The sequence below is a fragment of the Brassica napus genome, chromosome C8 (genome assembly GCF_020379485.1).
Source record: "Brassica napus cultivar Da-Ae chromosome C8, Da-Ae, whole genome shotgun sequence".
In the NCBI taxonomy this organism is placed as follows: domain Eukaryota; kingdom Viridiplantae; phylum Streptophyta; class Magnoliopsida; order Brassicales; family Brassicaceae; genus Brassica; species Brassica napus.
Genome location: NC_063451.1, coordinates 23,941,573 through 23,966,815, shown reverse-complemented (window position 1 = coordinate 23,966,815; position 25,243 = coordinate 23,941,573). Strand labels below are relative to the sequence as shown.

The following is a 25,243-nucleotide window of genomic DNA, read 5'->3' as shown; positions in this document are numbered from 1 at the left end:
TCCCCCACAAACTTAGCCCTTCTTCATCTTAATCCCCATCTTCTCCCCCTGCTTGAGAGCGCATGGGTTAAAAACACACATATAAGAACTTGTCCCAATTACAGAGATAGTTGCTAACCTGCAACAGAGCGACTCAGATCTTGAACAATGTCAGTCAGTGCTTGAAGAGCTCGGGTCGTTTGCTGTAGTACGGCTTGGAGATCTTCATGAGTGAGTAAGCCCTGAGGTATGGAGACAGAGCCAAGGTCATGTACAATGAAACGTCTCGGTCCAGTCCTGTTGCTTGAAGCTGGAGCTATTGAGGGTGATGGCACAGGAGGAGGCATGCGAGTCGATCGAGATGACAGTTTTCCTTCTCCTACCTCTTTCGCCTTACTCTTTGCCTTGGCTACACGTTGTTCATATATCTCACCAAATCGCTTGTCTTTCGTGTAGGCCACTGGGCTTGAGCTTTCTCACCCGAAAGAAGAGAAACGTGATGTTGTTTTTGGAAAATGCTCATGATCAGGCGAGGAAAGATCAACCACCGAGAGTCATTCTTCTGAACCACACCAAGATTGATGACTTGCTTGAAGATTAATCTTCCCATATCAACGCGGATTCCCCGAGACATCTTGTAGACTAAGCGTGCTCTGTCAATGGAGACATGAGTCTTGTGCGTAGACGGAATCCAGTTGTGCGCAGCAATGATCATAAGAGCGCCATACCGAGGAGAGAGATCAGCAGTAGTCAGATTTTCCCATTCCTTTCGAGTTTCTTCAGTGAGAAACTCAGCCAGCTCAGACTTCGAGATGCCATCAAGAGCAGTCTCTTCATCGACTTCATCTTCATCTAGGGGTTCAAGTTTCAGAACCTCATTAATCATTGTCGGCGAGAAGCGATAAAGCTGACCACGAACCCGCACCTCAACTTCCTCTACATCTGCTTCAACCTTTGTGACAGGAAGACTAGCATAGAACTCGGCACTGACTGGTTCAACAAAGTTGCCGAGCGATGAAACGGTTGTTCCCGTAGAACCCTTTTGCGATGATCTTCACATAGACCCACTGATCCTTCTCTTTCATGTCCACCAAACGTTCAACAATGATGCTCCAACGAAGAAACTGCTCTACCCTCTTTTTAACTGGTGAGTTTTCACCAACAGTACCTCTCTCAGGAGCTTTTCTGGATCGTACACGACTGGAGACTGAAGTGTTCAGAGGGATGACTTGAGAACCTGAAGCAGCATTCAAGGCTCCTGATTTGCACGTCTTTCGGCGCTTAGAGCTGCCTAATCCCAATCTCTTCATAACTCTCTTCTTTCTTTCTTGCTTCTCAGAGATTTCGGTAGAGGATGACCCAAGAGATACTACCCCTGCATTCTGAGCATCTTCGTGTGTCTTCTCAACTTGCTCAGGGTTATCCGGACTCTGTTCTTTTGCCTCTTCAACAGATCCTTCTTTTTCTTCATGAGAGAGGAGCAAAATAGAATCAGTTACCGGATCTTGGAGATTCAGATGGCACGGTTTCGATTGGAGCAGACAGAGGCTTTGGCGACGCTGGGTCAGATGATGTCGCAGTGACCTTGTCGATCTGAACTTCTTCGTGAACAGAGGATGTGTGTTGATCATTGCTTTCCTCCGACAGTTCCTTCTCACGCACAGTGTTAAATTTGTCTAGTTCCTCCGTGATCTCTGGAAACAAGGCCGTCGACAACAGATCTTTCCTCGGAGGAGTTGCCTCAGATCCTTCGTTAGTGAGATGAGGCCTTGATGATTCACCCTCTGCATGAGTCCACGAAGTCACTACAATGTCGCGTTTAGCCATGTTCTTCGTTCTTACCATCAACTGGGAGAATCTTTGTTTTTCGATTGAGAACAACAGAGAATATGCGGAGCGGTTTTTGGATTTAAACAGTAACCATTTAGGGCTTCTGACTCACAACTTCCCTTAAGAGGGAAACTCAACCAACTATTCCGAAATTGCAACTCTGGTCCCTCCCTTTTTGCCTTTTCACTGTTTTGACCTGCACTTTTAATTTATCTCATCCAAGCTCAATGTCATGCAAGCACATTCGTGAATCAATAGCGTATCATAAGACTCTCAGAATAGTAATCAAACACAAGTTACGACTCACAATTGGCCAATTTATGGCTGCTGGCTTATAGATTACATATTCATTTTTTCTACCTTTTAAGATGCGTGCTGCAAGACTTGGCTCAGCACTTGATTCAGGTTGCACATATCACTCTTGGAGATTGGACGATCTGGTGCACCTGATTGTCTTTTTATGGCTACCTTTCACATTGTTGTGCCTTTATCAATCCTGTGGGTTTTCAACCTTTATATGCGTGCTGTAAAACCCTTGTTGTTTCCCCCTTTTATCTTTTTTTCTTTTTTTTTAGCATCTTTCTGAAACATTGCTGGCTCTTTTGAGACGAGGGAAGGGCCACAGATTGACGCGAAACCTGTACCTCACAGTATTGACAGCACAACAAGCAGCTCTTTTCCACAGCGTTCTCAGGTCCAAACATAATCTGAATTATACGTACATCCTGAGTCAGTGCCTGCACTAATATCTGCACAACTTGACTCAATGGTCAAGATTACACACTCCAATTGCATTTCTTAGAGTGATAAATCGATTGTATTCAAGAGATTTAGTGAATATATCAGCCAATTGAGAATCAGTAACTACATGGTTGATGACTACCTGATTGTCTTCAACTAATTCTCTGATGAAGTGGTGCCTGATGTCAATGTGCTTTGTTCTTGAATGTTAAACTGGATTCTTCGAGATATCAATCGCACTTTTATTGTCACAGTATACAAGAAACGGACCCGAGCGCATTCCATAGTCAGCTGACATTTGTTTCATCCAGATCAGTTGTGAGCAGCAGCTTCCCATAGCGATATAGTATGCTTATGCCGTAGAGAGTGATACAAAATTTTGTTTTTTGCTTAGCCAAGAGATGAGATTGTTTCCTAGAAAGAAACATCCTCCACTTGTGCTTTTCCTGTCATCAGCACATCCTGCCCAGTCTGCATCGTAATAACCCACCAAGTTTTCATTTGAGTTCTTTGAGTAGTATATTCTGAGATTCTCTGTTCCTTTGACATACTTGATGATTCTCTTTACGGCGTTTAAGTGAGACACCTTTGGCTTTGCTTGATATCTTGCACAAACACCAACATTGAATGTATGATCTGGTTTACTCGCAGTAAAATACAATAGACTGCCAATCATTCCTCGATAGAGCTTTGAGTCAACATCTTCTCCTGCTTCATCACGTGCAAGTTTTAAGGCAGAACTCATAGGCGTTCTGGAAATCTTGTTGTCTTCAAGTCCAAATATTTTCACCAGACTGTGTGCGTAGGCGCTTTGAGATATGAATACTCCTTTTTCTGATTGAACAATCTGTAAGACCAAGAAGTACTTCAGTTCACCGCACATACTCATCTCAAATTTTTGCGTTATGTTCTCCACAAATTCATCAACCATTGTTTGAGACGTGCTCCCAAAGATTATATCATCCACATAGATTTGAACAATGATTATGTCTTTCTCTTTCTCCATGAAGAACAAGGTCTTGTCTACACTTTCCCTGATGTAGCCGCCATCCACAAGAAACCTGGTATCTAAGAGATCTCTAACTATTCATGGGAATGACAGCTGCCTCGGCTCATACCTGAAAATCAGCCGCAGTAATGCCTTGAATCTTTGTAAACAAATGGAAGAAGGGTTTGTAATGAGTAGTACTTTTCGGAAGGTACAGTGATTATCTTGCCACCAATTCAGTCTGTGCTCTTCTCATGCCGCTGTGACAGCCAAGGCCGGGGAAAGCTTTGTTTGTAAGGGTTATCAGCTGTTGGCGGCTCCTCTCTCTATCGTTGGTGATTGGTCTTAATGTGATTGTTTTCTTGTTGTCTACCATTACCAGTGATAGAAAACACTAAGAACTTGGGTTTAGTAATTCTTTCGGGTGGAAATTGTTGTTTCAATTTGAGTTTTTGTGCTCTAGTTCCCTATATTTTCTTCTGTTTTCTTGCTTGTATGTTGTATTTCAATTCAATTTATGAAAACCCTTTCTTCAAAAAAGATACAGTGATTATGCTTGCTTGCTTGGATCAAACTCAAGGCCAAAATTTTAAAGGAGCTTTCCACTATGTTATTGTATAATCTCTCTCTATATGCTTATTTTTTTCCTCATTTTCAACTTTTGTCGATTAAAGCCCATAACCACCAAATCAGAATTAGTTATTAGTAGGTTTCTAGATGATTTGTTGCTAACGACTAGTTATGATTTATATGAGAATTGATTCTTTTTTTGTTGCTAAATGCTAACGATGTCATGCCACCAATTGATTTTTTTTTGTTCGCCACCAATTGATCTTAGTATACCTTATGGTAAGATTCCATAAAATTTACATGAAATGCTTAACCAGCTACGGATAGGAAGATCGATCATTACTCATTAGGCCATCTTTAGTAATTCATGGGAACAACAGCTGCCTCGGCTCGTATCTGAAAATTCAGCCGCAGTAGTGCCTTGAATCTGTGTAAACAAATGGAAGAAGGGTTTGTAAAATGAGTTTCCTTTCGGAAGATACATTGATTATGCTTGCTTGCTCGGATCTTTAACTATGTTATTGCATAATCTCTCTCTATATGCTTATTTGTTTCCTCATTTTCAACTTTTTGTCGATTAAAGCCCATAACCACCAAGTCAGGATTAGTTCCTCGGATGATTTGTTGCTAATGAGTAACGATTAGTTATGATTTATATAGCTAGGAAACAAGTAACTTCGTACCCGGACTTTCTAGCAAGAGAATTGACACAAAAATTTAAGCTACACAAAATGTAATTAAGAAAAGACTTAAAACTACTTCTAAACTGAATAAAATAATATGAGTCTGATTATATCAATCCAGGATTCTCTTCAATCATCTAAATCTTCCTTTCAGCTTCATGTCTTCGTTTTTGTGTATCACTACTAGTACCATTAGTAGTTTTGCAAGCGTGTGAGTTGGTCTTAAGTTCTTAACACAATAACACATGATCTGAGATAGGAAATGAGCCGGGTTAATCACACACGCACCAGAATTTTATGCAGCTGGTCGTTGACTTGTACAATTCCCGCGAGTGCAGCAACAGTATTTTATAAATATAATTTGAGTTCATTACCATCTAATCTCTCAACAACTATCATTAATATATTAATAAGAAGATAAATTAGTCTTGGTTATAAGTTAGTGGCTTTTTCTTATGTACATTTTCTCAGAAAATCAAGAAAAGCAAAAGGTTTTCTCTATTCTTCTTCTTCCGATGTATCAAATCTTCTTTTTCTTCTTTCTTACAACCTTCCACAGTTATTACTATGTCTCAGCTCAGCCTCCTGCTCCTCCGCTCAGTAACGGCGATCTCGTCGCAAACTTCGAGCCGAGTTTAGCCATCGTCACAGGAGTTCTCGCCATCATGTTCGCACTCACTTTCGTGCTCCTCGTCTACGCTAAGTGCTGCCACATGGATCTCCTATCAGGTTCCGGCGACGGTAGGCGGCAAGATCGTCTGATCCGACAAGGGTTTTTCTTCAACCGGTCAACTAACTCCTCAGCTCGATTCTCCGGTTTAGACAAGACAGCTATCGAGTCACTTCCTATGTTTAGATTCTCAGCTTTGAAAGGATCAAAACAAGGGCTTGAGTGTTCTGTTTGTTTGTCTAAATTCGAAAGTGTTGAGATTCTTAGGTTATTGCCTAAATGTCGTCACGCTTTCCACATCGGATGCATCGATCAGTGGCTTGAACAGCACGCAACGTGTCCTCTCTGCCGAAACAGAGTTTCAGTCGAAGAAGAATCCTCTGTTTATATAAACAGTTTTCGGTTCTTGAATGAGTCTGCGAGAAGAGAAGATTCGAGTTTGGAGCTTTACATCGAGAGAGAAGAAGAAGAGGAGAGAAGAAGAAGACAGAGAGAGGAAGTTGGTAGCTCATCGAGATTCAGCATCGGAGGGAGTTTCAGGAAGATTCTAAAACTAGGTCATAAAGAAAAACCCTTGCTTGAGCAACAAGGAAACGATAAAGACGAGAACAAAGTGATGCATAAGTTCAATCACAGGATATTTGTATCTGATGTTGTGTTCAAGAATCGTTGGAGCAACGTGAGTTCATCGGATTTGATGTTTTTGAATTCGGAGATGGTTAGTTCGATCTCCAGCGAGAGATTCTCATTTAGGAGAAGCAATGAAGAGGATCAAAGAGGTAACTTGCGGGTCGAGGAAGATATGGAGAGCAAGTTGAGTTCCATGAAAACTATGTTGTTGTCGGAAAGCAACGACTCTGGTTCGAAATCAAGAAGTGTTATGACCGAGACAGGAAGAAGATCGGTCTCCGAGATCACAACGGTTCCTAGACTCAGTATTGCGGTTCATGGCGATTGCAGCGGTCCAACCGCAGCGACTGCGTCTGAGACGGAGGAGAGAAGACGGCGTTTGTGGCTGCCGATCGCTAGAAAAACCGCTCAATGGTTTGCTAACAGAGAAAAAAGAAATCAAATTAATACAACATTCCAACACTTTAATGTTTAGTTTATTTATTTTCCTTCATGAATTGCAATTTTTACAGGCTTGTTACATTTAGTTTTGATTATGTTATATACAAAAAAATATTCTTACACATGTTTGTTAGATCCGAAGATAATTTGTGTAAATAAGTAGGATTTATATATAAACAAATTTACATCTTAAATTATTATAAAATAATAATAATTGTTATTTTCATCTCATGGAACAAGTCAGCTAACCTGGTAAATAAGCAGCCACGCTCATTTAAATTATATTATTAGTATGTCTGCATCAACTTATTATACTTTTCTGTTACCGACTGCATCATATTCATATAATCGATAATACACTTATACGTCTATCTATGAACTACCCTTGGTTCTGTCTCCTGATAGTTTTTAAAAAAATTTATGGCCTATCCTTGGTTTTGTCTCTTGATAGTTTTTTTTTTTAGTATAAATATTAAAATTTATACCATTTCAAGAGTACAGTGTTGTGTTAACAACTTATAACAACTGTGTCTTGATAGTTGACTTCCTTTTTTTTATGGTTGTCTTCCTTTGTTTAGTCTAACATTACTAACTCGTGCATTTGAAAACAAAATTATATAAGAGCATGATTAATGGAAAATTCTTAAGGTGGAATTCTTAGCGGAATATAAAAAACCGTCTCTTAACTTTTAACTAAAAAAACTAAAAACCGGCTCTTAAATATCTATCTAAGAACAACTCGAGGATGGGAGCGCGGCTAGGGTTTTTAGGCGACTGCAAGGGAGATTTTCAGATCTAGGAGTTCAACGACCAACGGCGACCAACGGTGACTCTCACTGTTTTCTTTGGACCCTGATACTGACACAGAAGGTGATCTCTGCCTTTGCGTGTAGTGGTGTGTACCGGAGATCGTAGCGAGGCTCATAACCTTACGTACCAGTCACGTCTCCCTTCCATAGTTTTGGTTTTCTTTCCCATACTTTTTAGCTTTTGCTAAGTCTTCTGTGGATCTGCCTCGATACTCAGATCTAAGATCTATCTAGCGATTGCTAAGTACAACAGTGTTAATGGCCAACTGCAAAGACTCAGGTCCTCCACAGGATCACCGCAGATATGGAGCCAGCTCGTCTCAGGCAATGAGACGCCTTGCCATCGAGGAAGATGACATTATCAAGCTACCGGAATGTGACCTTAAGGAAGCAGCAGAGCGTTTCAAACTTACCCTTATTGGTAGAGTGTTTCAGCTAAAGAGCAGGAGCATCGATGCACTGATCAACTTGCTCCCCAAGCCAAGAATTGGAACGTCGAAGGCAGGGTTCGCGGTACGAACCTTGGGAATGGACGGTTCCAATTTGATTTTGACAAGGAGGAAGACCTTCAAGCAGTGTTGAATAAGAGACCATGCCATTTCAACCAATGGAGTTTTGCTTTGGAGAGGTGGGAACCCTTTACGAAGGAAGACTTTCCAAATTCCATCCCTTTCTGGATAGGGATCACGGGAGTTCCAGTACACTTCTTGAATAATGGTACGTTCTCAGAGATTGCAAAAGCGCTGGGGACAAAGATGGCTCTAGACTCTAAAAGAGCAAAGATACAAGTTTCAATTAATGTGGACAATCCTATTCAGTTTGAGAGGATGGTGGGTTTTCCTAATGGAGATATTGGACGCGTTACCCTAGCTTATGATGGCCTACATCGCTTCTGCTTCAACTGCAAGCACATCTCTCATGATGAGAACTCTTGTCATCTACTGTCAGAACAGGAGCGTGAAGATAGGAGACAACAACGGCTTGAGTACAACATCAACAACGAGTTAGATCTCCCACGGGGCCAGTTAGAAAGAGATACCAAAGACATAAATCTCAAAAGACCGAGATCGCCTCCACAGGAACGTAGTCCACGTCCTCACCACTCTCCACTTGCATGGAGGGATGAGAGGCGGGTGGAGAAGAGACAACAGAACACGCAACATGGCCACAAGGAATTTTCGAAGTCTTACCGTTCTGAACCTAAGCATCTGGTTGAGGACAAATATCCCCAGTCGTTGGGAAGAAACCCACATAAGCACAATGACGTCTGGAACAGAATTGAAAGACCCCAAAAAGACCGGGACTCTGGCAATGTGCCACGCCAAAGTAGCGACTTATACCGTCGGAACAGAGATGGTAGGAGCTCAAGGAACTATGGAGCTAAACCTAAACTTAGCTGGAGACCTCGCCCTAACCAGGCGACTACCTATCCTAGAGAGGCTCGTAGTTCAGCAGCAAAAGCAAGGATCGACAGTGAGTTCTCAAATTCTCTGGTGGATTCCCAGCGCACAATCTCAGAGAATGTCATGGGTCTGGAACCAGGGGAAATACAAAACGCTGAGGCTGAGATTGAACGCATACGCCTTAAAGGAAAGGGCATTGCCTCTGAGACACCGACTTCAAAGGAAAAAGATTTCCATGCCATGTCGGCTTTAAATAGACTGGCTCCTCTGTCTATTCGCGAACCTATTGAGCACCCTCCGTCGGCAGCTACAAGGTACGTGGCTCCTGGACCGCTGATCACACCCACCAGAGTTGTTATAAGTAATGATACTACCGAAATGGATGTGGATATGATACATGGTCCTAATCTGGATTTAATGGTGCTGACTGAGACCGATCTTGAAAATATTGAAAAATCTGTCAAGGAATTTGAGAATCTAGAAATGGACGATGAAATGATTGCAAATGATGATTTGCTTGGAGATGCTCCTGGTTTTGATGCAGTGCAGATTGATGCTTTAACTCAACTCTCTCCAGTACATACTGAGATCCAAGACCCACTACATGACATCCCAGTGAGCTCGACACCGGAGAGGAGAAGTGCAGATTATGCAAGCTTGCCCCAAAGAACAAATATAGATACTGTAATGTCTCACGATGGGACTGCTTCAAAGCTTCCGGTTACTCAAACTCGTAAGCCCGCAGGTGTTTTGAAAAGGAATGTTCCAAAGAGCCCAGATGAAAAAGCGGCAAGAGCTTCAAGGAAACTGAACGCCGCTCGTGGACGCACCTCTCTGAAGGTGAAAAAAGGGAATACCTCAAGTAAGGCCGCAGCTCATCCCTCTCACAAACTCCCTCGTATTGAGGTGTACCCTTCTGCTCTAAGCAAGAAACCTTTGTCTCTTTCAGGTTCGGTGGTATCCCAGAAACCACCCAGTAAGAGATCATGAGTGCCATCGCGTGGAATTGTCAGGGGGCTGGTGCGTACCTGACAAAGCAGCACCTCCGCGAGCTGCATCGTTGCTTTACTCCTTCTTTTCTTTTCCTTTCAGAAACAAAAAATAATTTTTCCTTTTTGCAAGACTTTCAATTTGAGTTTGGTTATAATATATTGTTCACTGTGGAGCCGGAAGGCAGAAGCGGTGGATTAGCACTTTTTTACTTGGATTCTTTTGATGTTGAGATTCTTTTTTCTAATAATCGCATGATTGATATTGTGGCTACACTAGAAGGACAAAGATTTTTCATTACTTTTGTCTATGGTGATCCGGTAGTTGAATGCCGAGAAAATGTATGGGAAAGACTCACCAGAATGAGCCTCACGAGAAATGGTGCCTGGCTGATGCTGGGAGATTTTAATGATATCACAGACAACCATGAAAAAAAGGGTGGGAGGCGAAGACCTGATAGCTCGTTTATACCCTTCAAAACCATGCTGGCAAACTACGGGATGATTGAGTTCCCATCTAAAGGAAACCCTTTCTCTTGGGTGGGCAACAGAAGCTCTGGAAAGGTTCAATGTAAGCTGGATAGGGCCGTTGGAAACGAAGACTGGCATCATCTTTATTCCCACATGAATGTGGAGTACTTGCGCCTCTGGGGCTCCGACCATCGTCCTATTCTCACCCGTTTTCTATCCAAAAGAGGTAAAGGCAGAAGGGGGTTCAAGTTTGACAAGAGATGGATAGATAGAGATGGGTTTAGAGAGACGATCCTGAAAAGATGGAGTGATCCAGGGAACCTGCACCCGCCTGACCTCCATGAGTGTATCGCGATGTGCCGCAAAGCTATCGCCCAATGGAAGCGAGCGAATCCATTAAACTTTGTCGTTCGTATTGAGGAACTGAAAGAGAAGCTTGAGAAAGCACAATTAGATGATACAATCTCGAATGATGAGATACTTCAGCTAAAGTGGGATCTATGCTCGGCCTTCAGAGACGAAGAACTGTATTGGAAGCAAAAGAGTAGGGCTAACTGGCTCAAGGAGGGCGATAGGAATACAAAGTTTTTTCATGCCACGACGAAACAAAGGCGTGCCCGAAACAGGCTCACGAAATTGAAAAACCCCCGGGGGGATGGGCAGAGAAAGAAGAAGACATTGATAAGGTTGCAGAAGAATATTTCCAAGTTTTATTCACCACCTCCAACCCCGGGAATTTCGATGAAGCCCTCCGGTATGTTACCAAAAAAGTTACCACGAATATAAACGAGTCACTCACTCGCGCCCCATCAGACGAGGAGATCAAAAAGGCTCTTTGCCATTAACCCGGACAAGGCACCTGGGCCAGATGGGATGACGAGTTTGTTTTATCAGAAATTTTGGGGTATCACTGCTGGCGAAATCTTACGCACAGTGCGAGAATTCTTTATGTCTGAAACTCTTGACCCAAGACTTAATCAGACAAACATTTGTCTTATCCCTAAGACTGATCGGCCATGCGAGATGACGGAGTTTCAGCCAATAAGCTTATGTAATGTAAGCTATAAAATCGTCTCGAAAATTCTTAGTAACCGTCTTAAACGCCATCTCCCAGGTCTGATCTCGGAGACCCTGTCAGCCTTTGTGGCTAAGAGACTTATTACCGATAACATCCTAGTTGCACAAGAAGTCTTCCATGCCTTGAGGACAAATCCGAGCTGTAAATCAAAGTTTGTGGCGATAAAGACCGATATGAGTAAAGCATATGATAGAGTGGAATGGTCCTTCCTAGAGGCACTGATGCGGAAGATGGGCTTTACGGACCGATGGATTGCGTGGATACACGTATGCATCTCCTCCGTATCATATAATGTACTCATCAATGGAGAACCAAAAGGTAATATCACACCCTCCAGAGGGCTCAAACAAGGAGATCCGCTCTCACCTTTTCTCTTCATAATCTTAACGGAGGCACTAATATCCCAAATCCATGGAGCGGAAAGAGAAGGAAGAATTACGGGTTTAAAGATTGCGAGAGATAGTCCTCCGATCTCCCATCTCCTCTTTGCGGATGATAGTCTCTTTTTCTGCAAAGCTGAAACCCAACAGTGTCGTGAGCTCATGAAGATTATTGGGGAATATGGCAGTGCATCTGGGCAACAGTTAAACGTCGCAAAATCTTCAATTTTCTTCGGCAGTAAGGTCCCTCCTGAACTCAAGACTGAACTTAAAGAAGCTTTAGGAATAACTCGGGAGGGAGGTATGGGAGTTTATCTGGGCCTCCCGGAGAAAATCTGCGGGTCAAAGAGACAAGCCTTTGCCTTCATCCAGGAACGGCTAATGAGTCGGCTAAATTCTTGGTCAGCAAAGCTACTTTCCAAAGGAGGTAAGGAGGTCCTCATCAAATCGGTTGCGCAAGCTCTGCCATCTTATGTAATGTCTTGCTTCCTACTAGCGCAAGACATTATTAAAAAATTGACAAGCGCAATAGCAAGATTCTGGTGGAGTACCAAGCAAAATAATCGGGGCCTACACTGGGTAGCGTGGAATAAGATTTGCTTACCTACAGAAAAAGGTGGTTTGGGTTTTCGTGATCTGAAAAATTTCAACCTTGCCTTGTTGGCGAAGCAACTGTGGCGGCTGGTGCAATACCCATCATCACTACTGGCCAAAGTACTGAAGGGAAAATACTTTCGCAACTCAAATCTGATTGATGTCGAGAAAGCTAGTCAACCTTCATATGTATGGCGCAGCATAATGGCGGCCAAGCCACTACTGAAATCCGGTCTGCGTAAATCCATTGGATCTGGATATAATACCAGGGTATGGGACGAACCTTGGATCCCTTCAACCCCGCCTAGACCACCTACTGGTGTTGCTCCGATTCAGAAGCCAAACCTTTTGGTCTATGAACTCATTGATCGCGAAACCAATAGTTGGAATGTGGAAGCGCTAAAAGCCGTGATAGCCCCTGAAGACATACCTCTGATACGCAGCCTCCGTATCAGTAGGTCCTTCAAGGTTGATAGTTTTTGCTGGATCCATACGAGATCAGGAGCCTACTCCGTCAAAACAGGATATGACGAGATATGTCGCTCTGAAAATGAGCAGAGGACGGAGCTTTGCGTAGAGCCTAGCGTCACAAGCCTCATTAACCAAGTGTGGGCAACAAATACGGCGCGTAAAATCAAGCACTTCATGTGGCAAGCCTTATCAAACTGTGTTCCTGTTTGCAGTCGACTGACTGACCGGCATTGCCTTTAGATCGATCTTGCCAAAGATGTGGGCACGACGATGAGACAGTAAATCACATGCTTTTTGAGTGTCCCCGACCACTCAAACTTGGGCTCTCGCGCTACATCTCTCACTCCGTGGGGAGTTTCCGAGCCCCTCCATCTATAGTAACTTCGATTACCTCCTGGACAGAATTAAAAAACAAGACATGCCGGACGACGTGTTGGCCAGAATCTCATGGATCATATGGTTCATGTGGAAATCACGAAACGGCAAGGTCTTCGAAGGTAAGGACTCGACGCCATTGGAAATTCTCCAGTCTGCGACCTCGGAAGCTGATAGCTGGAGCCTGGCGCACGTAGTTCCGGAGAAGCGGGAGGTGGAGGACATAACGCCTTTACCCGTAACACAAGATTCACCATCAATGCGCCCGTTTTGCAGGTTCGACGCATCTTGGAAAGATGATGATGCTAGGTATGGTGGTGGCTTCGTGATGGAGAAGGAGGATGGGATCACAATGTTTGGTTCATTTACTAGTAACCGAGTATTGTCCCCCCTACATGCTGAGTTTAATACTCTGCTATGGGCCATGAAATCCTCACTACTTCTCGGTCACGACTCGATGACGTTTGAATCAGATTGCCTGTAACTGGTTAAGCTAATTGAGGAAGAAGAAGAATAGCCAAGTCTAATGGCTGAAATTGATGAGTTTGTTGATCTTCGTTCTAAGTTTATTTCTTGCTCTATATCGTTTGTATCTCGTACTAAGAACGTCCGAGCTGACTACCTTGCGAAAGGTGTTAGAGCTCGTGGTTTTTGCTTTTCCCATATACACTCTGAGGTCCCAACTTGGTTGGTTCTAGACACCACTTGGTTGGCTTCTTCTTAATAAAAATATGGAGCTTTTGTTGTAAAAAATATATATATATCTATATAAGAACTTTTCTTTAATCATGTTCTTAGTTGCTCCGGTCTCAACTACACTTCTAATAGTGTCAATTTCATAACAAACACTATATTCGCTGATTTGGTTATTAATAGAAAAACTCATTTCAATAAAATTGAATGCGAAGAAACACTGAATCTAGGCTATAAATAAGCATTTAGTTTGTCACTTACTTAAAAGTCCCCATCAATAATATGAAACCTAATCTCATATTCAATTTCCTCTTTCGAATGTTCAACTATAATATTATATATCACCAAACGATTTGTGATATATTTTTAATTTATTTATAAGTTGGTGTAGGAGTCTGACTCCATTGATTTTGTTTTCATATATTTATAAATAAAATTATGTCACTAAACTTAAAATAAACGTATACGTCGTCATACATATATACACATAATATGCTTTCTAAAAGTCCATATAATTAAATGGAAAACCTTTCCTTTTCACTCGACATCTTTTTAACTTTGAAACATGACGATAGAACCAGGAATGCCTTGAGTGCAACACCATAGGGGAACCTTTTCAATATTGTATGATTTAATATTTCATCTAAAATCTCATAAGATAAATAGATAATATATTATATTTATATCTTCGTTGTATAGTTCATATTCCATTTACAAAATTCATTTATCCACAATTTCTTTTAGTAATCTTTGATTATGATTGGCACAAATTCTCGTTTAATTTAACTAACCCTATTGAGATAGTTGACAACAAAATATATTTCAGATTTTAACAACTTTATTTATATATGAAAGTTATTCAAAGATTGTTGTTACGTAGAAAGGAAGTCATTGTATATCATATGGTCCAACTTTATGACGTTTGGGGATGGACACGCAATTTCATATACATTATTAAACTGAATCAAAGGATATAACAGAATATAATCAAGCTTAAATTATATATTTTAAGTGTATTAGGTAGAATGTGGACCGATTCATACAGTAAAAGATATAAGCAAAGTTAAAGTAAGGTTAAGGTTAACTCCCATGAGAGTTAAGCATCAAGTTAGTTTAATCACAAACTCTCATGATACTGTATATGGTACAAAGCAACAATTAATGACATAGTTTCAGAGAAGCTGCAGTCCTGCAGATACAACCCACATCTACCCTCTTGGATGATAATCTTTCTAGAGCGCATCAAACCAAACTGTCATATACGGCAGAAACACAGGCCAGTCGAACAATACCTTTAGACTGGTTTCATGAGCTCACTAACTATGTTGTCACCATCTTTCCTCATACACGTATGGCAAAAGAAAGAGGAAAGTGTGCCCTCTCCTAAGCCATTGAAAACCTCCCAGCTCAATCTTGGCTCTGGATTTCTGCAAAGAATATTTTTATTCACTAACATATTATCAAGCTGCAGCACAAGGTCATACCAACTTAAGAGACTTAGAGCATCATTAACCGAAAAACCCACTTTAAGTCTTTTAATGATTTTTAAGTATTAAATGTTACTTAAGAGACCTACTTAAGATACACCAACATTTTTGTGCTCTAATAGAAGTTTCTTATTTGAGGGTTCTTAAAATATAATTAAACATGAGATGAAAATTGTTTATAAAAGTAGTTTACAAGATATAAATTGTTTTAGATTTAGATGAATATTTTGAACATAAGAAGGAATAACATGAGAAGGAGAAAGGAATGAAGAACATGAGAAGGAAAATCAAAGGCTTGTGAATACACTTTCATTACAAGATATTATTTATACAAGTTTGTGAATACACAATCATACAATCATTACAAAGGTCTTTCATTTCTTGTCCGTGAAACATTTTCAACGTGACCACAACAATACAATATACAAGTTTGTGAATACACAATCATACAATCATTAAAAATAACAAGAACAAGAAACAAAAGATTTGGTAATACATTAACTCTTTCACGAAACAAGAACATGAAACAAGAAACACAAACTTAAAGATAACCAGAACAATAACCCCATGACAACAACTTCTAATACACCAACCAACAAACAAATCAACTTAAACAAAGGCTCATGTCTCTTGGATTTACAAGTCTTCCTACACAATCACAATCACAATCACAATACAAACTGAAATTATCTGAGATCCTAACCTTTTGCTCCAACAACATCTATCCAAATACAAGTTCTATTAATTGATTATGTGATGTTATTAAGGCTTTCGTTTATCCGAATCTAACACATGCAAAATTGAAAGATTCAAACAAGAAAACAAATTAACATAGCTTTACCTCTCGATTCAAACAAGACACATGCAGCAACCGTCGTTGTTCTCCGTCGATTCAAACCCCAAACCCACAAGCAATGTCAATAAGAAACTACACTAAGATTTGGTCATGCCCGTTGTGGAAAGAGTTCAACTTGCACTGATTCCATAGATACAGAGAGACCAACCTAATAAACCATTTTCAGCTTAAAAAAAATATTAGGCTACAATGACACCAATCTTTCGTCAGCCCAAACTACAAAGATCAACACTTTTTTCATGAGCAGATGATCGTTAGAACTTAGAGCCAAACTCAATCTCAGCAATCAATACATTGCTTTTAAGAAACTAAAAAAAAACTTTGAACTAAGACCAGAGAGGAAGACATACAAGTGTTAGCTGAGATGGATCTTGTTGTTGATGACGATGCTGAACCATGAATAGAACCAATCCTGCAACAGAGAAAGAAGCAAGGAGAAGCCATATCCAACTCAACAATCTCCTTCTAGCTACCCTCCGACTCTTCAGCTTTCCCTCCTTACGAATCCTCCACGGTTCCTCTCACCAGATTCTTCTCACTGAAATCGATTTTATCAAACTAAACCCTGATTCGAGCTTGAGCCAAAATGAATCGTGCTGACAGAGGAAGAATCTGTAATAGAGTGAAGGAAGTGAGTCTTTGATTGTAATCTTCCTTTCCGCTTTGCTTTTGAATGATTTTTCTTCGCTGTCCCAAAAAAAAAAGATGTAATCCCTGAAAATAAATCGAGGATTGGAGAAGAGAAATTGGGGATCGGAGACTTACGCTTCGGCATCAGGAGGAGGGAATTGGCCATGGACGGGGGAGAAGAGATCAAGTGCTCGTTTCAGGGATTTGATACAGAGAGAGAGAGAGAGAGAGAGAGAGAGAAGAGACGTTTTCTTCTCCTATCAACACGTGTCGAATAATAAACGTTTCTTCCTTCCCTAATTAAGATATGTTTCTTCCTTTAATTTCTATTTTCTTTTTTTTAATTACTAACTACTCTAAAAGACGTTTTTAAGAAACTGCGATAAATAATGGTGTCTTTAGAGCATCATTATTCCAAAGATTCCTTTAGAATCTCTTATTTCTTTTTTAATACTTTTAAGTAGTAATTGTGAGGTAGAGACTTAGTTAAGAGACCAGAACATTTATGTCTTCCTATGCATATATCTTAATTAAGGGTTCTTAAAAAAAATATTAAATATTTTTTTATTAAAAGATAAAATTCATTGATTAAATAAAACATAGTAAAAGATAACATTTTAAACATATATTTTTAAATAAAAACGTAAAAACAAAGATTAGTAAAATAAACGAAAATAATTTGAAAGAAGCATTCATCACGTCCAAATTTACGCTATATATGTTCAACCAAATCATCTTTCAGTTGTTGATGCATTTGCCTATCACAAATTTTTGTTCGAACACCCATCATATTGGCGATATTTGTAGGGATATATGTATAATACGTGAGATCGACATTGAACTTCTGTGGTATTCTCCTTGTTGGAATTCTGAAACATCAAATTGAGTGTATCCATCTCGTTCGTCTTCTACTATCATATTATGGAGTGTGATACATGCTCTCATAATCTTCCCAATTTTGACTTTATCAAAAAAAAGGGATGGATTTTTAACAATGGCAAAGCGAGCTTGCAAGACTCTAAAAGCATGCTCGACATCTTTTCGGACAGTTTATTGACGTTGAGCAAATAAAACTGCCTTCGGCCCTTGTGGTATTGTAATAAATAGGATAAAAGTTGTCCATTTCGGATAAATACCATCAGTGAGATAGTAAGCCATATGATACTATCTTCCATTGACAGAGAAAGTGACTTGAGGAGCTTGACCTTTTATTATATCATCAAAAACAGGTGAGCGATCAAGAACATTGATATCATTTAAGGTACCTTGAGGTCCAAAAAACGCATGACATATCCAGAGATCATACGAAGCAACCGCCTCTAAAATGATTGTTGGTTTACCCGAACCACGAAAATATTGCCCTTTCCAAGCGGTGGGACAATTCTTCCACTCCCAATGCATACAATCGATGCTTCCTATCATCCCGGGAAATCAACGATGCTCTCCAATATCAAGTAGACGTTCAAGATCAGCTGGTGTTGGTCTTCTTAGGTACTCATCGCCGAAAAGATAAATTATTCCTTCCACAAAATTCTCCAAACATGACCGAGTTGTTGTTTCACCGAGCCGGAGGTATTCGTCGACCGTATCAGCCCCACTACCATATGCCAAGACACAAATGGCTGATGTACACTTTTGGAGTGCTGAGAGACCAAGCTTTCCAAGACCATCTTTCTTTTGGCGAAAGAAGTCAACTTCGTTGGAGAGTCGATCAACAATGTGCATGAACAATGTCTTATTCATTCTAAAACATCGTCGGAAATTTTTTTCAGGATACGTTGGAGTTTCACTGAAATAATCATTCCATAAACGTACATGACCTTCTTCACGATTTATTTCGATATAAGCTCGTTTTTTCTTTTTTTCCTTTGTTCTTCTTGATCACCATGAATGGTAAAATTCTCAAAGGTTTGATCAAAATGTTGATCAAAGATTTGATCGTATGTATCATCAAATGATTCCTCTAAAGTGTTTTGAGAAGAAGAAGCCATATATGTTGTGATTAAAGAAAGAGTGAATATGAGTGAATGTTGGTGTTGTGATTAAAGAAAGAGTGTTGTGATTAAAGAGAGAAGATGACTTTGGTGTTGTGAATAAAAATTCTTGTTGTGAATGGGAAGAGTGAATGTTGATTTAAGAGAGAAAGCAAAAGTGTTTGTTACAAATGTTTGTTACAAGTCGAGAGGGTTTGTTATATAGACACAAGTGTTTGTTACAAGTGTTCTTTACAAGTCCTTGACATACTACAAGACATAAACATGTGACAACAACGACACACAAGTACAACGTCTTTATGGCCGTGACAAACAAAGCTCTCAATGCTCCCACTACAAGACATAAACATGTGACAACCAATGACACACAATACATGTGACAACCACTCAATGCTCCAACTCCGTGACATAAGAAGCTCTCAATGCTCCCACTCAATACTCCCACTACAAGACATAAGAAGCAGAATAAAATACATGTGAGAACTTAAACGCAGAGACATAAGAGCTTCCGTTTGTAGTTAATCAATGAGCTAGAATCAGAACATATACATGTCTTGAAACAAAGAGATGAAACTGGACATGTACAATGAGCTACAGTTTTTCAATCTTCTTGATCTGCAAAAGAATGAGCAGAACAATGAACACAAGAACATGACAGAACAAGCTTATATAAAGACAAGAGAACAAGCTTATATTAAGACAAGAGAACAAGCACATTTATATTAAGACAACAGAACATGAAACATAACCAGCGTTACATCAACAAACAACAAACAAAGCAACTTCAACAGCTACACTTAGACTTTAAAAACCGAGTCTTATACTTCATTTAATTAGACATCAACTCATTAATCAACTTTTTCTTTAGAGCTTCTTCATAATCAACTAGAGGTTCTTGTTTTACAATGAGACTGTCCAGAAGCTTCATCTTCGACAGCTTTTCCTTCATAGCCAAATCTTGCTGCTTGATTCTCCACATAGTATGAAATTCAGACAGCTCCTTCCCCTCAACCATATGTTTCTTCACACGGGCTTTTGCTGCGTTAACACCCGTGGGACGAGTGGTTCCCTTCATCAGCTACAACACTATCAATTTCATTTGCTTGAGAGCATGCTGAATATGAACCATCCTCACACTTCCTCCTTTTAGAGCTTCCTTTATTTCTAGCCGAAGACAGGTCACACCACTTCTGGTCATTGCGAAGCTCCTTCCAAGCATGTTCAAGGGTGAACTTCTTTTTGTGGTTGTTGAAGAAGATTTTGTGGGCATGTTTGAGAACATCATTCTCGTTCTGACCACTGGTTTTCTCTCTGGTTGCAGCTTCATACGCTCCACAAAACTTGCACACTAAGTCATTGATCTTGTGCCAATGTTGCATACAGTGTGATGCCTCTCTTTTGTCACACTCGGCAATCTTAGGACTAGCCGAGTAGTAGGCTGCAATCTTTTTCCAGAAAGCAACAGGCCTTTGCTCATTCCCTACAACGGGATCTTTGCTCGTGTTTAACCAAGAGCTGATGAGGACTACATCATCTGTTGGCGTCCACGTCCTTCGTTCTTTACGCTCCACGGGATTGTCTTGTTCGAAGTTTGAACCTTCAGCAGCTTGCGTGCCAAATAAAGGAATAGGAGAAGATTCTAAACCGATGCCACTATCTTGTTGACTTTGAAGAAGATCAACAAAATTTAAATTCATATATGGATTAGAATCCATATCTGAATATGTCTAAGAAGAGAGATGGGAGATATGATAAAAAAGAAAGGAAGGTGAGTTTGATAGATGGAAGAGAAGAAGGATTGTGTTTAATAGAAGAGAGAAAGCTAAACGCATTCATCACACCCACAACCACATCGACTTGACATATAGCTAACTCATTAATCACACGTAAACATTGATTTCTATCTAACTCATTAATCACACTTAAACAATTCTATGTAACTCATTTCTATCTAACTCATTTCAATTTGTTCCAAGCCATTGACAATCAATTCGTTCCGGACACATAACCAGATTCACAATCAATTCATTTCAGATGAGATTCACAATCAATTCGTTCCAGGTCAGAATCCTAAAAATATCTAACAGATCAAAGATATATGTCAAACCTGAAATAGCCATTATCTCTTGATCCGTCCAGACCACAGTCCTCTTCTTTGAAGAACCTTCATGTCTCTTGATCCGTCCATCCGAAAAGGAAACGCAAGAAACAAAATCAAGACAAGAAGGATTCAGACACAAGAAGGATTAAGAAACAAAGACTGAGACATTTAAGTGTACACAAAGAGACATAATTTATTGAATCAAAGACAGAGACGTAAACAAACACAAGAACTGATCAATATATTTATCAGGAGACATCATCTGTTGAATCAGAAGTGATCGATATAAACAAAGACAGAGACATAAACAAGAAGGATTAAGAAACAAAGACAGAGACATCATCTCTTGAATCAGGAGACATAAACAGACACAAGAGACGCATGAAACACAACAAACAAATCAAAATAACAAAGAAGGATTCAGACATAAAAGGAAAAATACATAGCTTTACCTTTCGATTTGATTTCGTCGAGGAGAGCCACGGGCCGGAGAGAGAGGTGGAGTGATTCTTCAACGAGGTGAGCAGTCGAGGAGAGCGAGAGAGACGCGGAGTCGTCGAGGAGACCGAGAGAGACGCGTAGTCGTCAAGGAGACCGAGAGAGACGCGTAGTCGTCGAGGAGAGCGAGAGAGACGCGGAGTCATCGAGGAGAGAGAGAGAGAGAGAGAGAGAGAGAGAGAGAGAGAGAGAGAGAGAGAGAGAGAGAGAGAGAGAGAGAGAGAGAGAGAGAGAGAGAGAGAGAGAGAGAGAGAGAGAGAGAGAGACGACGATTCCATCGAGACAGACGCGGAGTCCACCGATAGAGACGACGAGTCCGACGAGAGAGACGCTGAATCCTTCATCCGATCGATGACAGATGGAGAAATCACCGGCAGAGACGTCGAGGAGAGATAGAGAGACGTGGTAATTTCGACTAAATGGAGCGAGGGAGAGAGACACGAAGTGCTTCCGTCGAGAGAGAGAAACACACAAATCCCGCAAAACACAACACGTGTCTCAGAAGACACGTCTCTTCTTTCTCCTAATTAAGATACATTTCCTCACAATTATGCTAACTTCCTTTTTTTAACCTATTAACACTAAGAGACGGGATTAAAAGCTCCCGTTAATGTTGCTCTTAGCACATAGTGGTAACTTAAAAAATGATATATATGCCCATTCTAAAATCACAACTTAATGACAACAGACCGAATACATGATGTCATGGTCCAACAGTTCGTATATTTTTGGACTTTATTTTATTTTATCTATTTTTCATAATAGTGATTAGAATATATTCTGTTAATTTAAAGTCCTACTTTTTTTTGGAACACCAGTCCTACTTTTTATCTAATTAAAGAAGTTGTCATCTAAATTTGGGATCAATTCACATTTCATTTATTCAATTATTTTGATTAATGTAAACCATTTATATAATTAGAGTTGATATTTCTAAACAATTACAATTCTAACCGAAGCCATTAACCATTCGTCTAATAATCTAAATTAGATAATCTAATACATAAACATCGCCATTTAGAGTATAGTCAACTCAGCCATTGTTATATTGATAGATTTTTTTTTTTTGACATCTTTTGATAGATATATATCTAAACTATTAATAACCTAACCTAACCAATGTGTAATGTTATAAAAGAATCTAACCAAACATATACAATCACGAGTATATATATAAATTTATACTAATAAAATCATATATTGTTAACTAGATTTTTCCATTACATAACAAATTCACATGTGTTATAAACGTAAAAAGAATCAAACGTCAATATTTACGGCCGAAACTTTTGACATTATAAACGTTGTGGAGCCCACTGTCACTATGCGTGCACAATAACTTCACTTTTTCATTTCTATATAAACGATCGTTCCGATCGTTTGTAACACACCATCCTTCTCCTTCTAATAACACATCCTCTCTTCTTATCAGTGTTATCTTCTTCGTAAGGGTATAAAATTTTGCCCTTATTTAAATTCCTACAATATAATAAAATACAGTTCTTTTTATAACACGTTATCAGCACGATCACTCTGCGATTCGAAATATAAATGGCAAACATCAAGAAACTCCAGTTCCCGTCTCTGAAAGTAACCGGCGAAAACTATGTCAGATGGGTCACAAATGTGAAACCTTATCTTGTAATAAAAAAGATAACCAAAGCGATAAAAGTCGGTAACAAATCGCCACCCGAGCATATAACGAAGCGATAATCTTCCTGAAGAAGCACTTAGATGAGAATCTAACTCACGACTATGGAGACGCTGAGGACCCAGCCGTACTATGGCAAGCCTTGAAAGACAGATTCGATAATCAAAAGGAAATCAATCTCCCTCACGCTCTTGAAGAGTGGAAAACCCTGAGGTTTCAGGATTTCCAAAGGGTTAGAGATTACAATTCCACTATCTTGAGGATAGTTGCACAATTAAAATATTGTGGTAACCTTGTCACCAAAGCAGAAATGCTTGACAAGACATACAATACTTTTCACAAAGAACACAACGTCTTATCCCGAATTTACAGAAAATGTGGGTACACCAAATTTTCTGAATTAATGGTAACACTCATGTTGGCTGAAAAGAACGATGAGTTACTAATCAAAAACCATAATTCCTGACCTACGGGAGCCAAGGCATTTCCCGAAGTGAATGCTACGGCGGTAGAATATTCGGGAAGGAGAAACCAGACCAACCGAGGTCGTGGTCGGCGTTTCAACAACAAACGTGGAAAGCCTTACTATCCTAAAAGTATTAGATCTAACAAATGGGTTAGATCTGAACAACCTCCTAAAGGCAAAGAACCCGAAGAGGATACCACAAAGAAAAGTGAGACTGTATGTTACAGATGTGGATGTAAAAGACATTGGTCCCGTACCTGTCGTACTCCCCCACATTTGTGCAAGTTATATCAAGAGTCCGTAAAAGGAAATGCTAAAGAGGTGAATCTCACGGAAAACGTTGAAGGGACCTCATACCTTGAATCCTCTGATTTCGCAAATGAGCTGGACTAGAATACTCTTGAAGAGTACAGAAATGTTTCTAATAAGACTACTGAATAGTCCTCATTTGTAATGTATAATAATTATGTTTTTCAAAGAATAATGTTGTTTTAACAACAATATATGTATAATTATTGTGTGTTTTCTTTATATAATCAATGAATAAATTTCACGTTTCACTGTTGTTTAATGTTTATGATAATTTCATAAATGGATCAAAACGCAAATGGAACAAACTCTAAGAAAGAGATTCAAGAGATATGTATACTAGATAGTGGAACAACGCACACTATCTTGAGAAAAAATATATATTTCTCAGATATAAAACCAAAAAGAATTACTGTCAATACAATATCAGGTCCTGCAGACGTGATTGAAGGAAATGGTAAAGCAAACTTTACATTGCCAAATGGAACAAAAATTTCCATAAATAATGCATTATATGCTCCAAATTCCAGAAGAAATTTGTTGAGTTTTAAAGACATATATCGTCAAGGATATGATACTCAGTCTGTAACTGAAAATGGAAAGAAGTGTATATATATAACTTCTGATAAATTTGGCAAAAGACACATATTGGAAAAGTTTCCAGAACTTCCTTCGGGATTACACCATACTTATATCAATGCAATCGAATCAAATTTTATAGTAAAACAAAATCCAGAAGATTTTAATTTATGGCATGATCGCCTCGGTCACCCGGGCACCACAATGATGCGTAGAATCATAGAGAGCTCACATGGTCATTCACTGAAAATCCAAGAGATTTCTCAAGGGAATAAAATGACATGTGTTGCATGTTCTCTAGGAGAATTGATCGTAAGGCCATCGCCAACCAAAATCGATAAAGAATCACCAAAGTTCCTTGAAAGAATTCAAGGTGATATATGTGGACCGATACATCCACCATGTGGACCATTCCACTATTTTATGGTATTAATTGACGCATCCAGTAGATGGTCACACGTTTGTCTATTATCATCTCGAAACATGGCATTTGCGAGATTTCTAACTCAGATAATCAAATTGCGGACACAGTTCCCTGATTATAATATTAAAAAAGTTAGATTAGACAACGCTGGTGAATTCACATCCCAAGCATTTAATGATTATTGTATGGTAACGGGAATTGAAGTTGAACATTATGTGGCTCATGTTCATACGCAAAATGGTTTGGCTGAATCTTTAATTAAGCGTCTGCAACTGATTGCAAGACCATTGATCATGAGATCAAAACTTCCAACCTCTGTATGGGGACATGCTATTTTGCACGCAGAAACACTCATTCGAATCAGACCGAGTGCATACCACAAGTATTCCCCACTACAATTAGCGTTTGGTCGAGAACCAAATATTTCCCATTTAAGAATCTTTGGTTGTGCAG

At 39.7% G+C, this 25,243-nt stretch overlaps 3 protein-coding genes and 1 long non-coding RNA gene across 4 annotated transcripts; 2 read left to right on the top strand and 2 right to left on the bottom strand.

Moving 5' to 3' along the window:
- The first annotated feature begins 3,202 nt into the window (after window positions 1-3,202).
- On the top strand, window positions 3,203-6,815 carry LOC106414577 (E3 ubiquitin-protein ligase ATL42-like). The gene has a single exon (XM_013855209.3). The coding sequence runs from the start codon at window positions 5,247-5,249 to the stop codon at window positions 6,564-6,566; it is 1,320 nt and encodes a 439-aa protein (XP_013710663.2). The 5' UTR covers window positions 3,203-5,246; the 3' UTR covers window positions 6,567-6,815.
- Window positions 6,816-13,145: 6,330 nt separating this feature from the next.
- Window positions 13,146-13,586, top strand: LOC106412900. Its single transcript, XM_013853773.1, has one exon. It carries the CDS (start codon window positions 13,146-13,148, stop codon window positions 13,584-13,586), a length of 441 nt encoding a protein of 146 aa, XP_013709227.1.
- Window positions 13,587-15,574: 1,988 nt separating this feature from the next.
- On the bottom strand, window positions 15,575-17,421 carry LOC106411688. Its single transcript, XR_001282415.3, has 2 exons — window positions 16,904-17,421; window positions 15,575-16,825 (listed from the first exon to the last, which is right to left on the bottom strand). It is a non-coding gene; the product is annotated as an uncharacterized LOC106411688 (long non-coding RNA).
- Window positions 17,422-19,805: 2,384 nt separating this feature from the next.
- LOC106412901 (glutathione S-transferase T3-like) lies at window positions 19,806-20,477 on the bottom strand. Its single transcript, XM_013853774.1, has one exon. It carries the CDS (start codon window positions 20,475-20,477, stop codon window positions 19,806-19,808), a length of 672 nt encoding a protein of 223 aa, XP_013709228.1.
- Between the last annotated feature and the right edge of the window lie 4,766 nt (window positions 20,478-25,243).

What these genes read in the sequence shown, in the direction of transcription:
- LOC106414577 (XM_013855209.3), top strand. Translation starts at nt 5,247, where the DNA reads ATGTACATTTTCTCAGAAAATCAAGAAAAGCAAAAGGTTTTCTCTATT.
- LOC106412900 (XM_013853773.1), top strand. Translation starts at nt 13,146, where the DNA reads ATGCCGGACGACGTGTTGGCCAGAATCTCATGGATCATATGGTTCATG.
- LOC106412901 (XM_013853774.1), bottom strand. Translation starts at nt 20,477, where the DNA reads ATGGATTCTAATCCATATATGAATTTAAATTTTGTTGATCTTCTTCAA.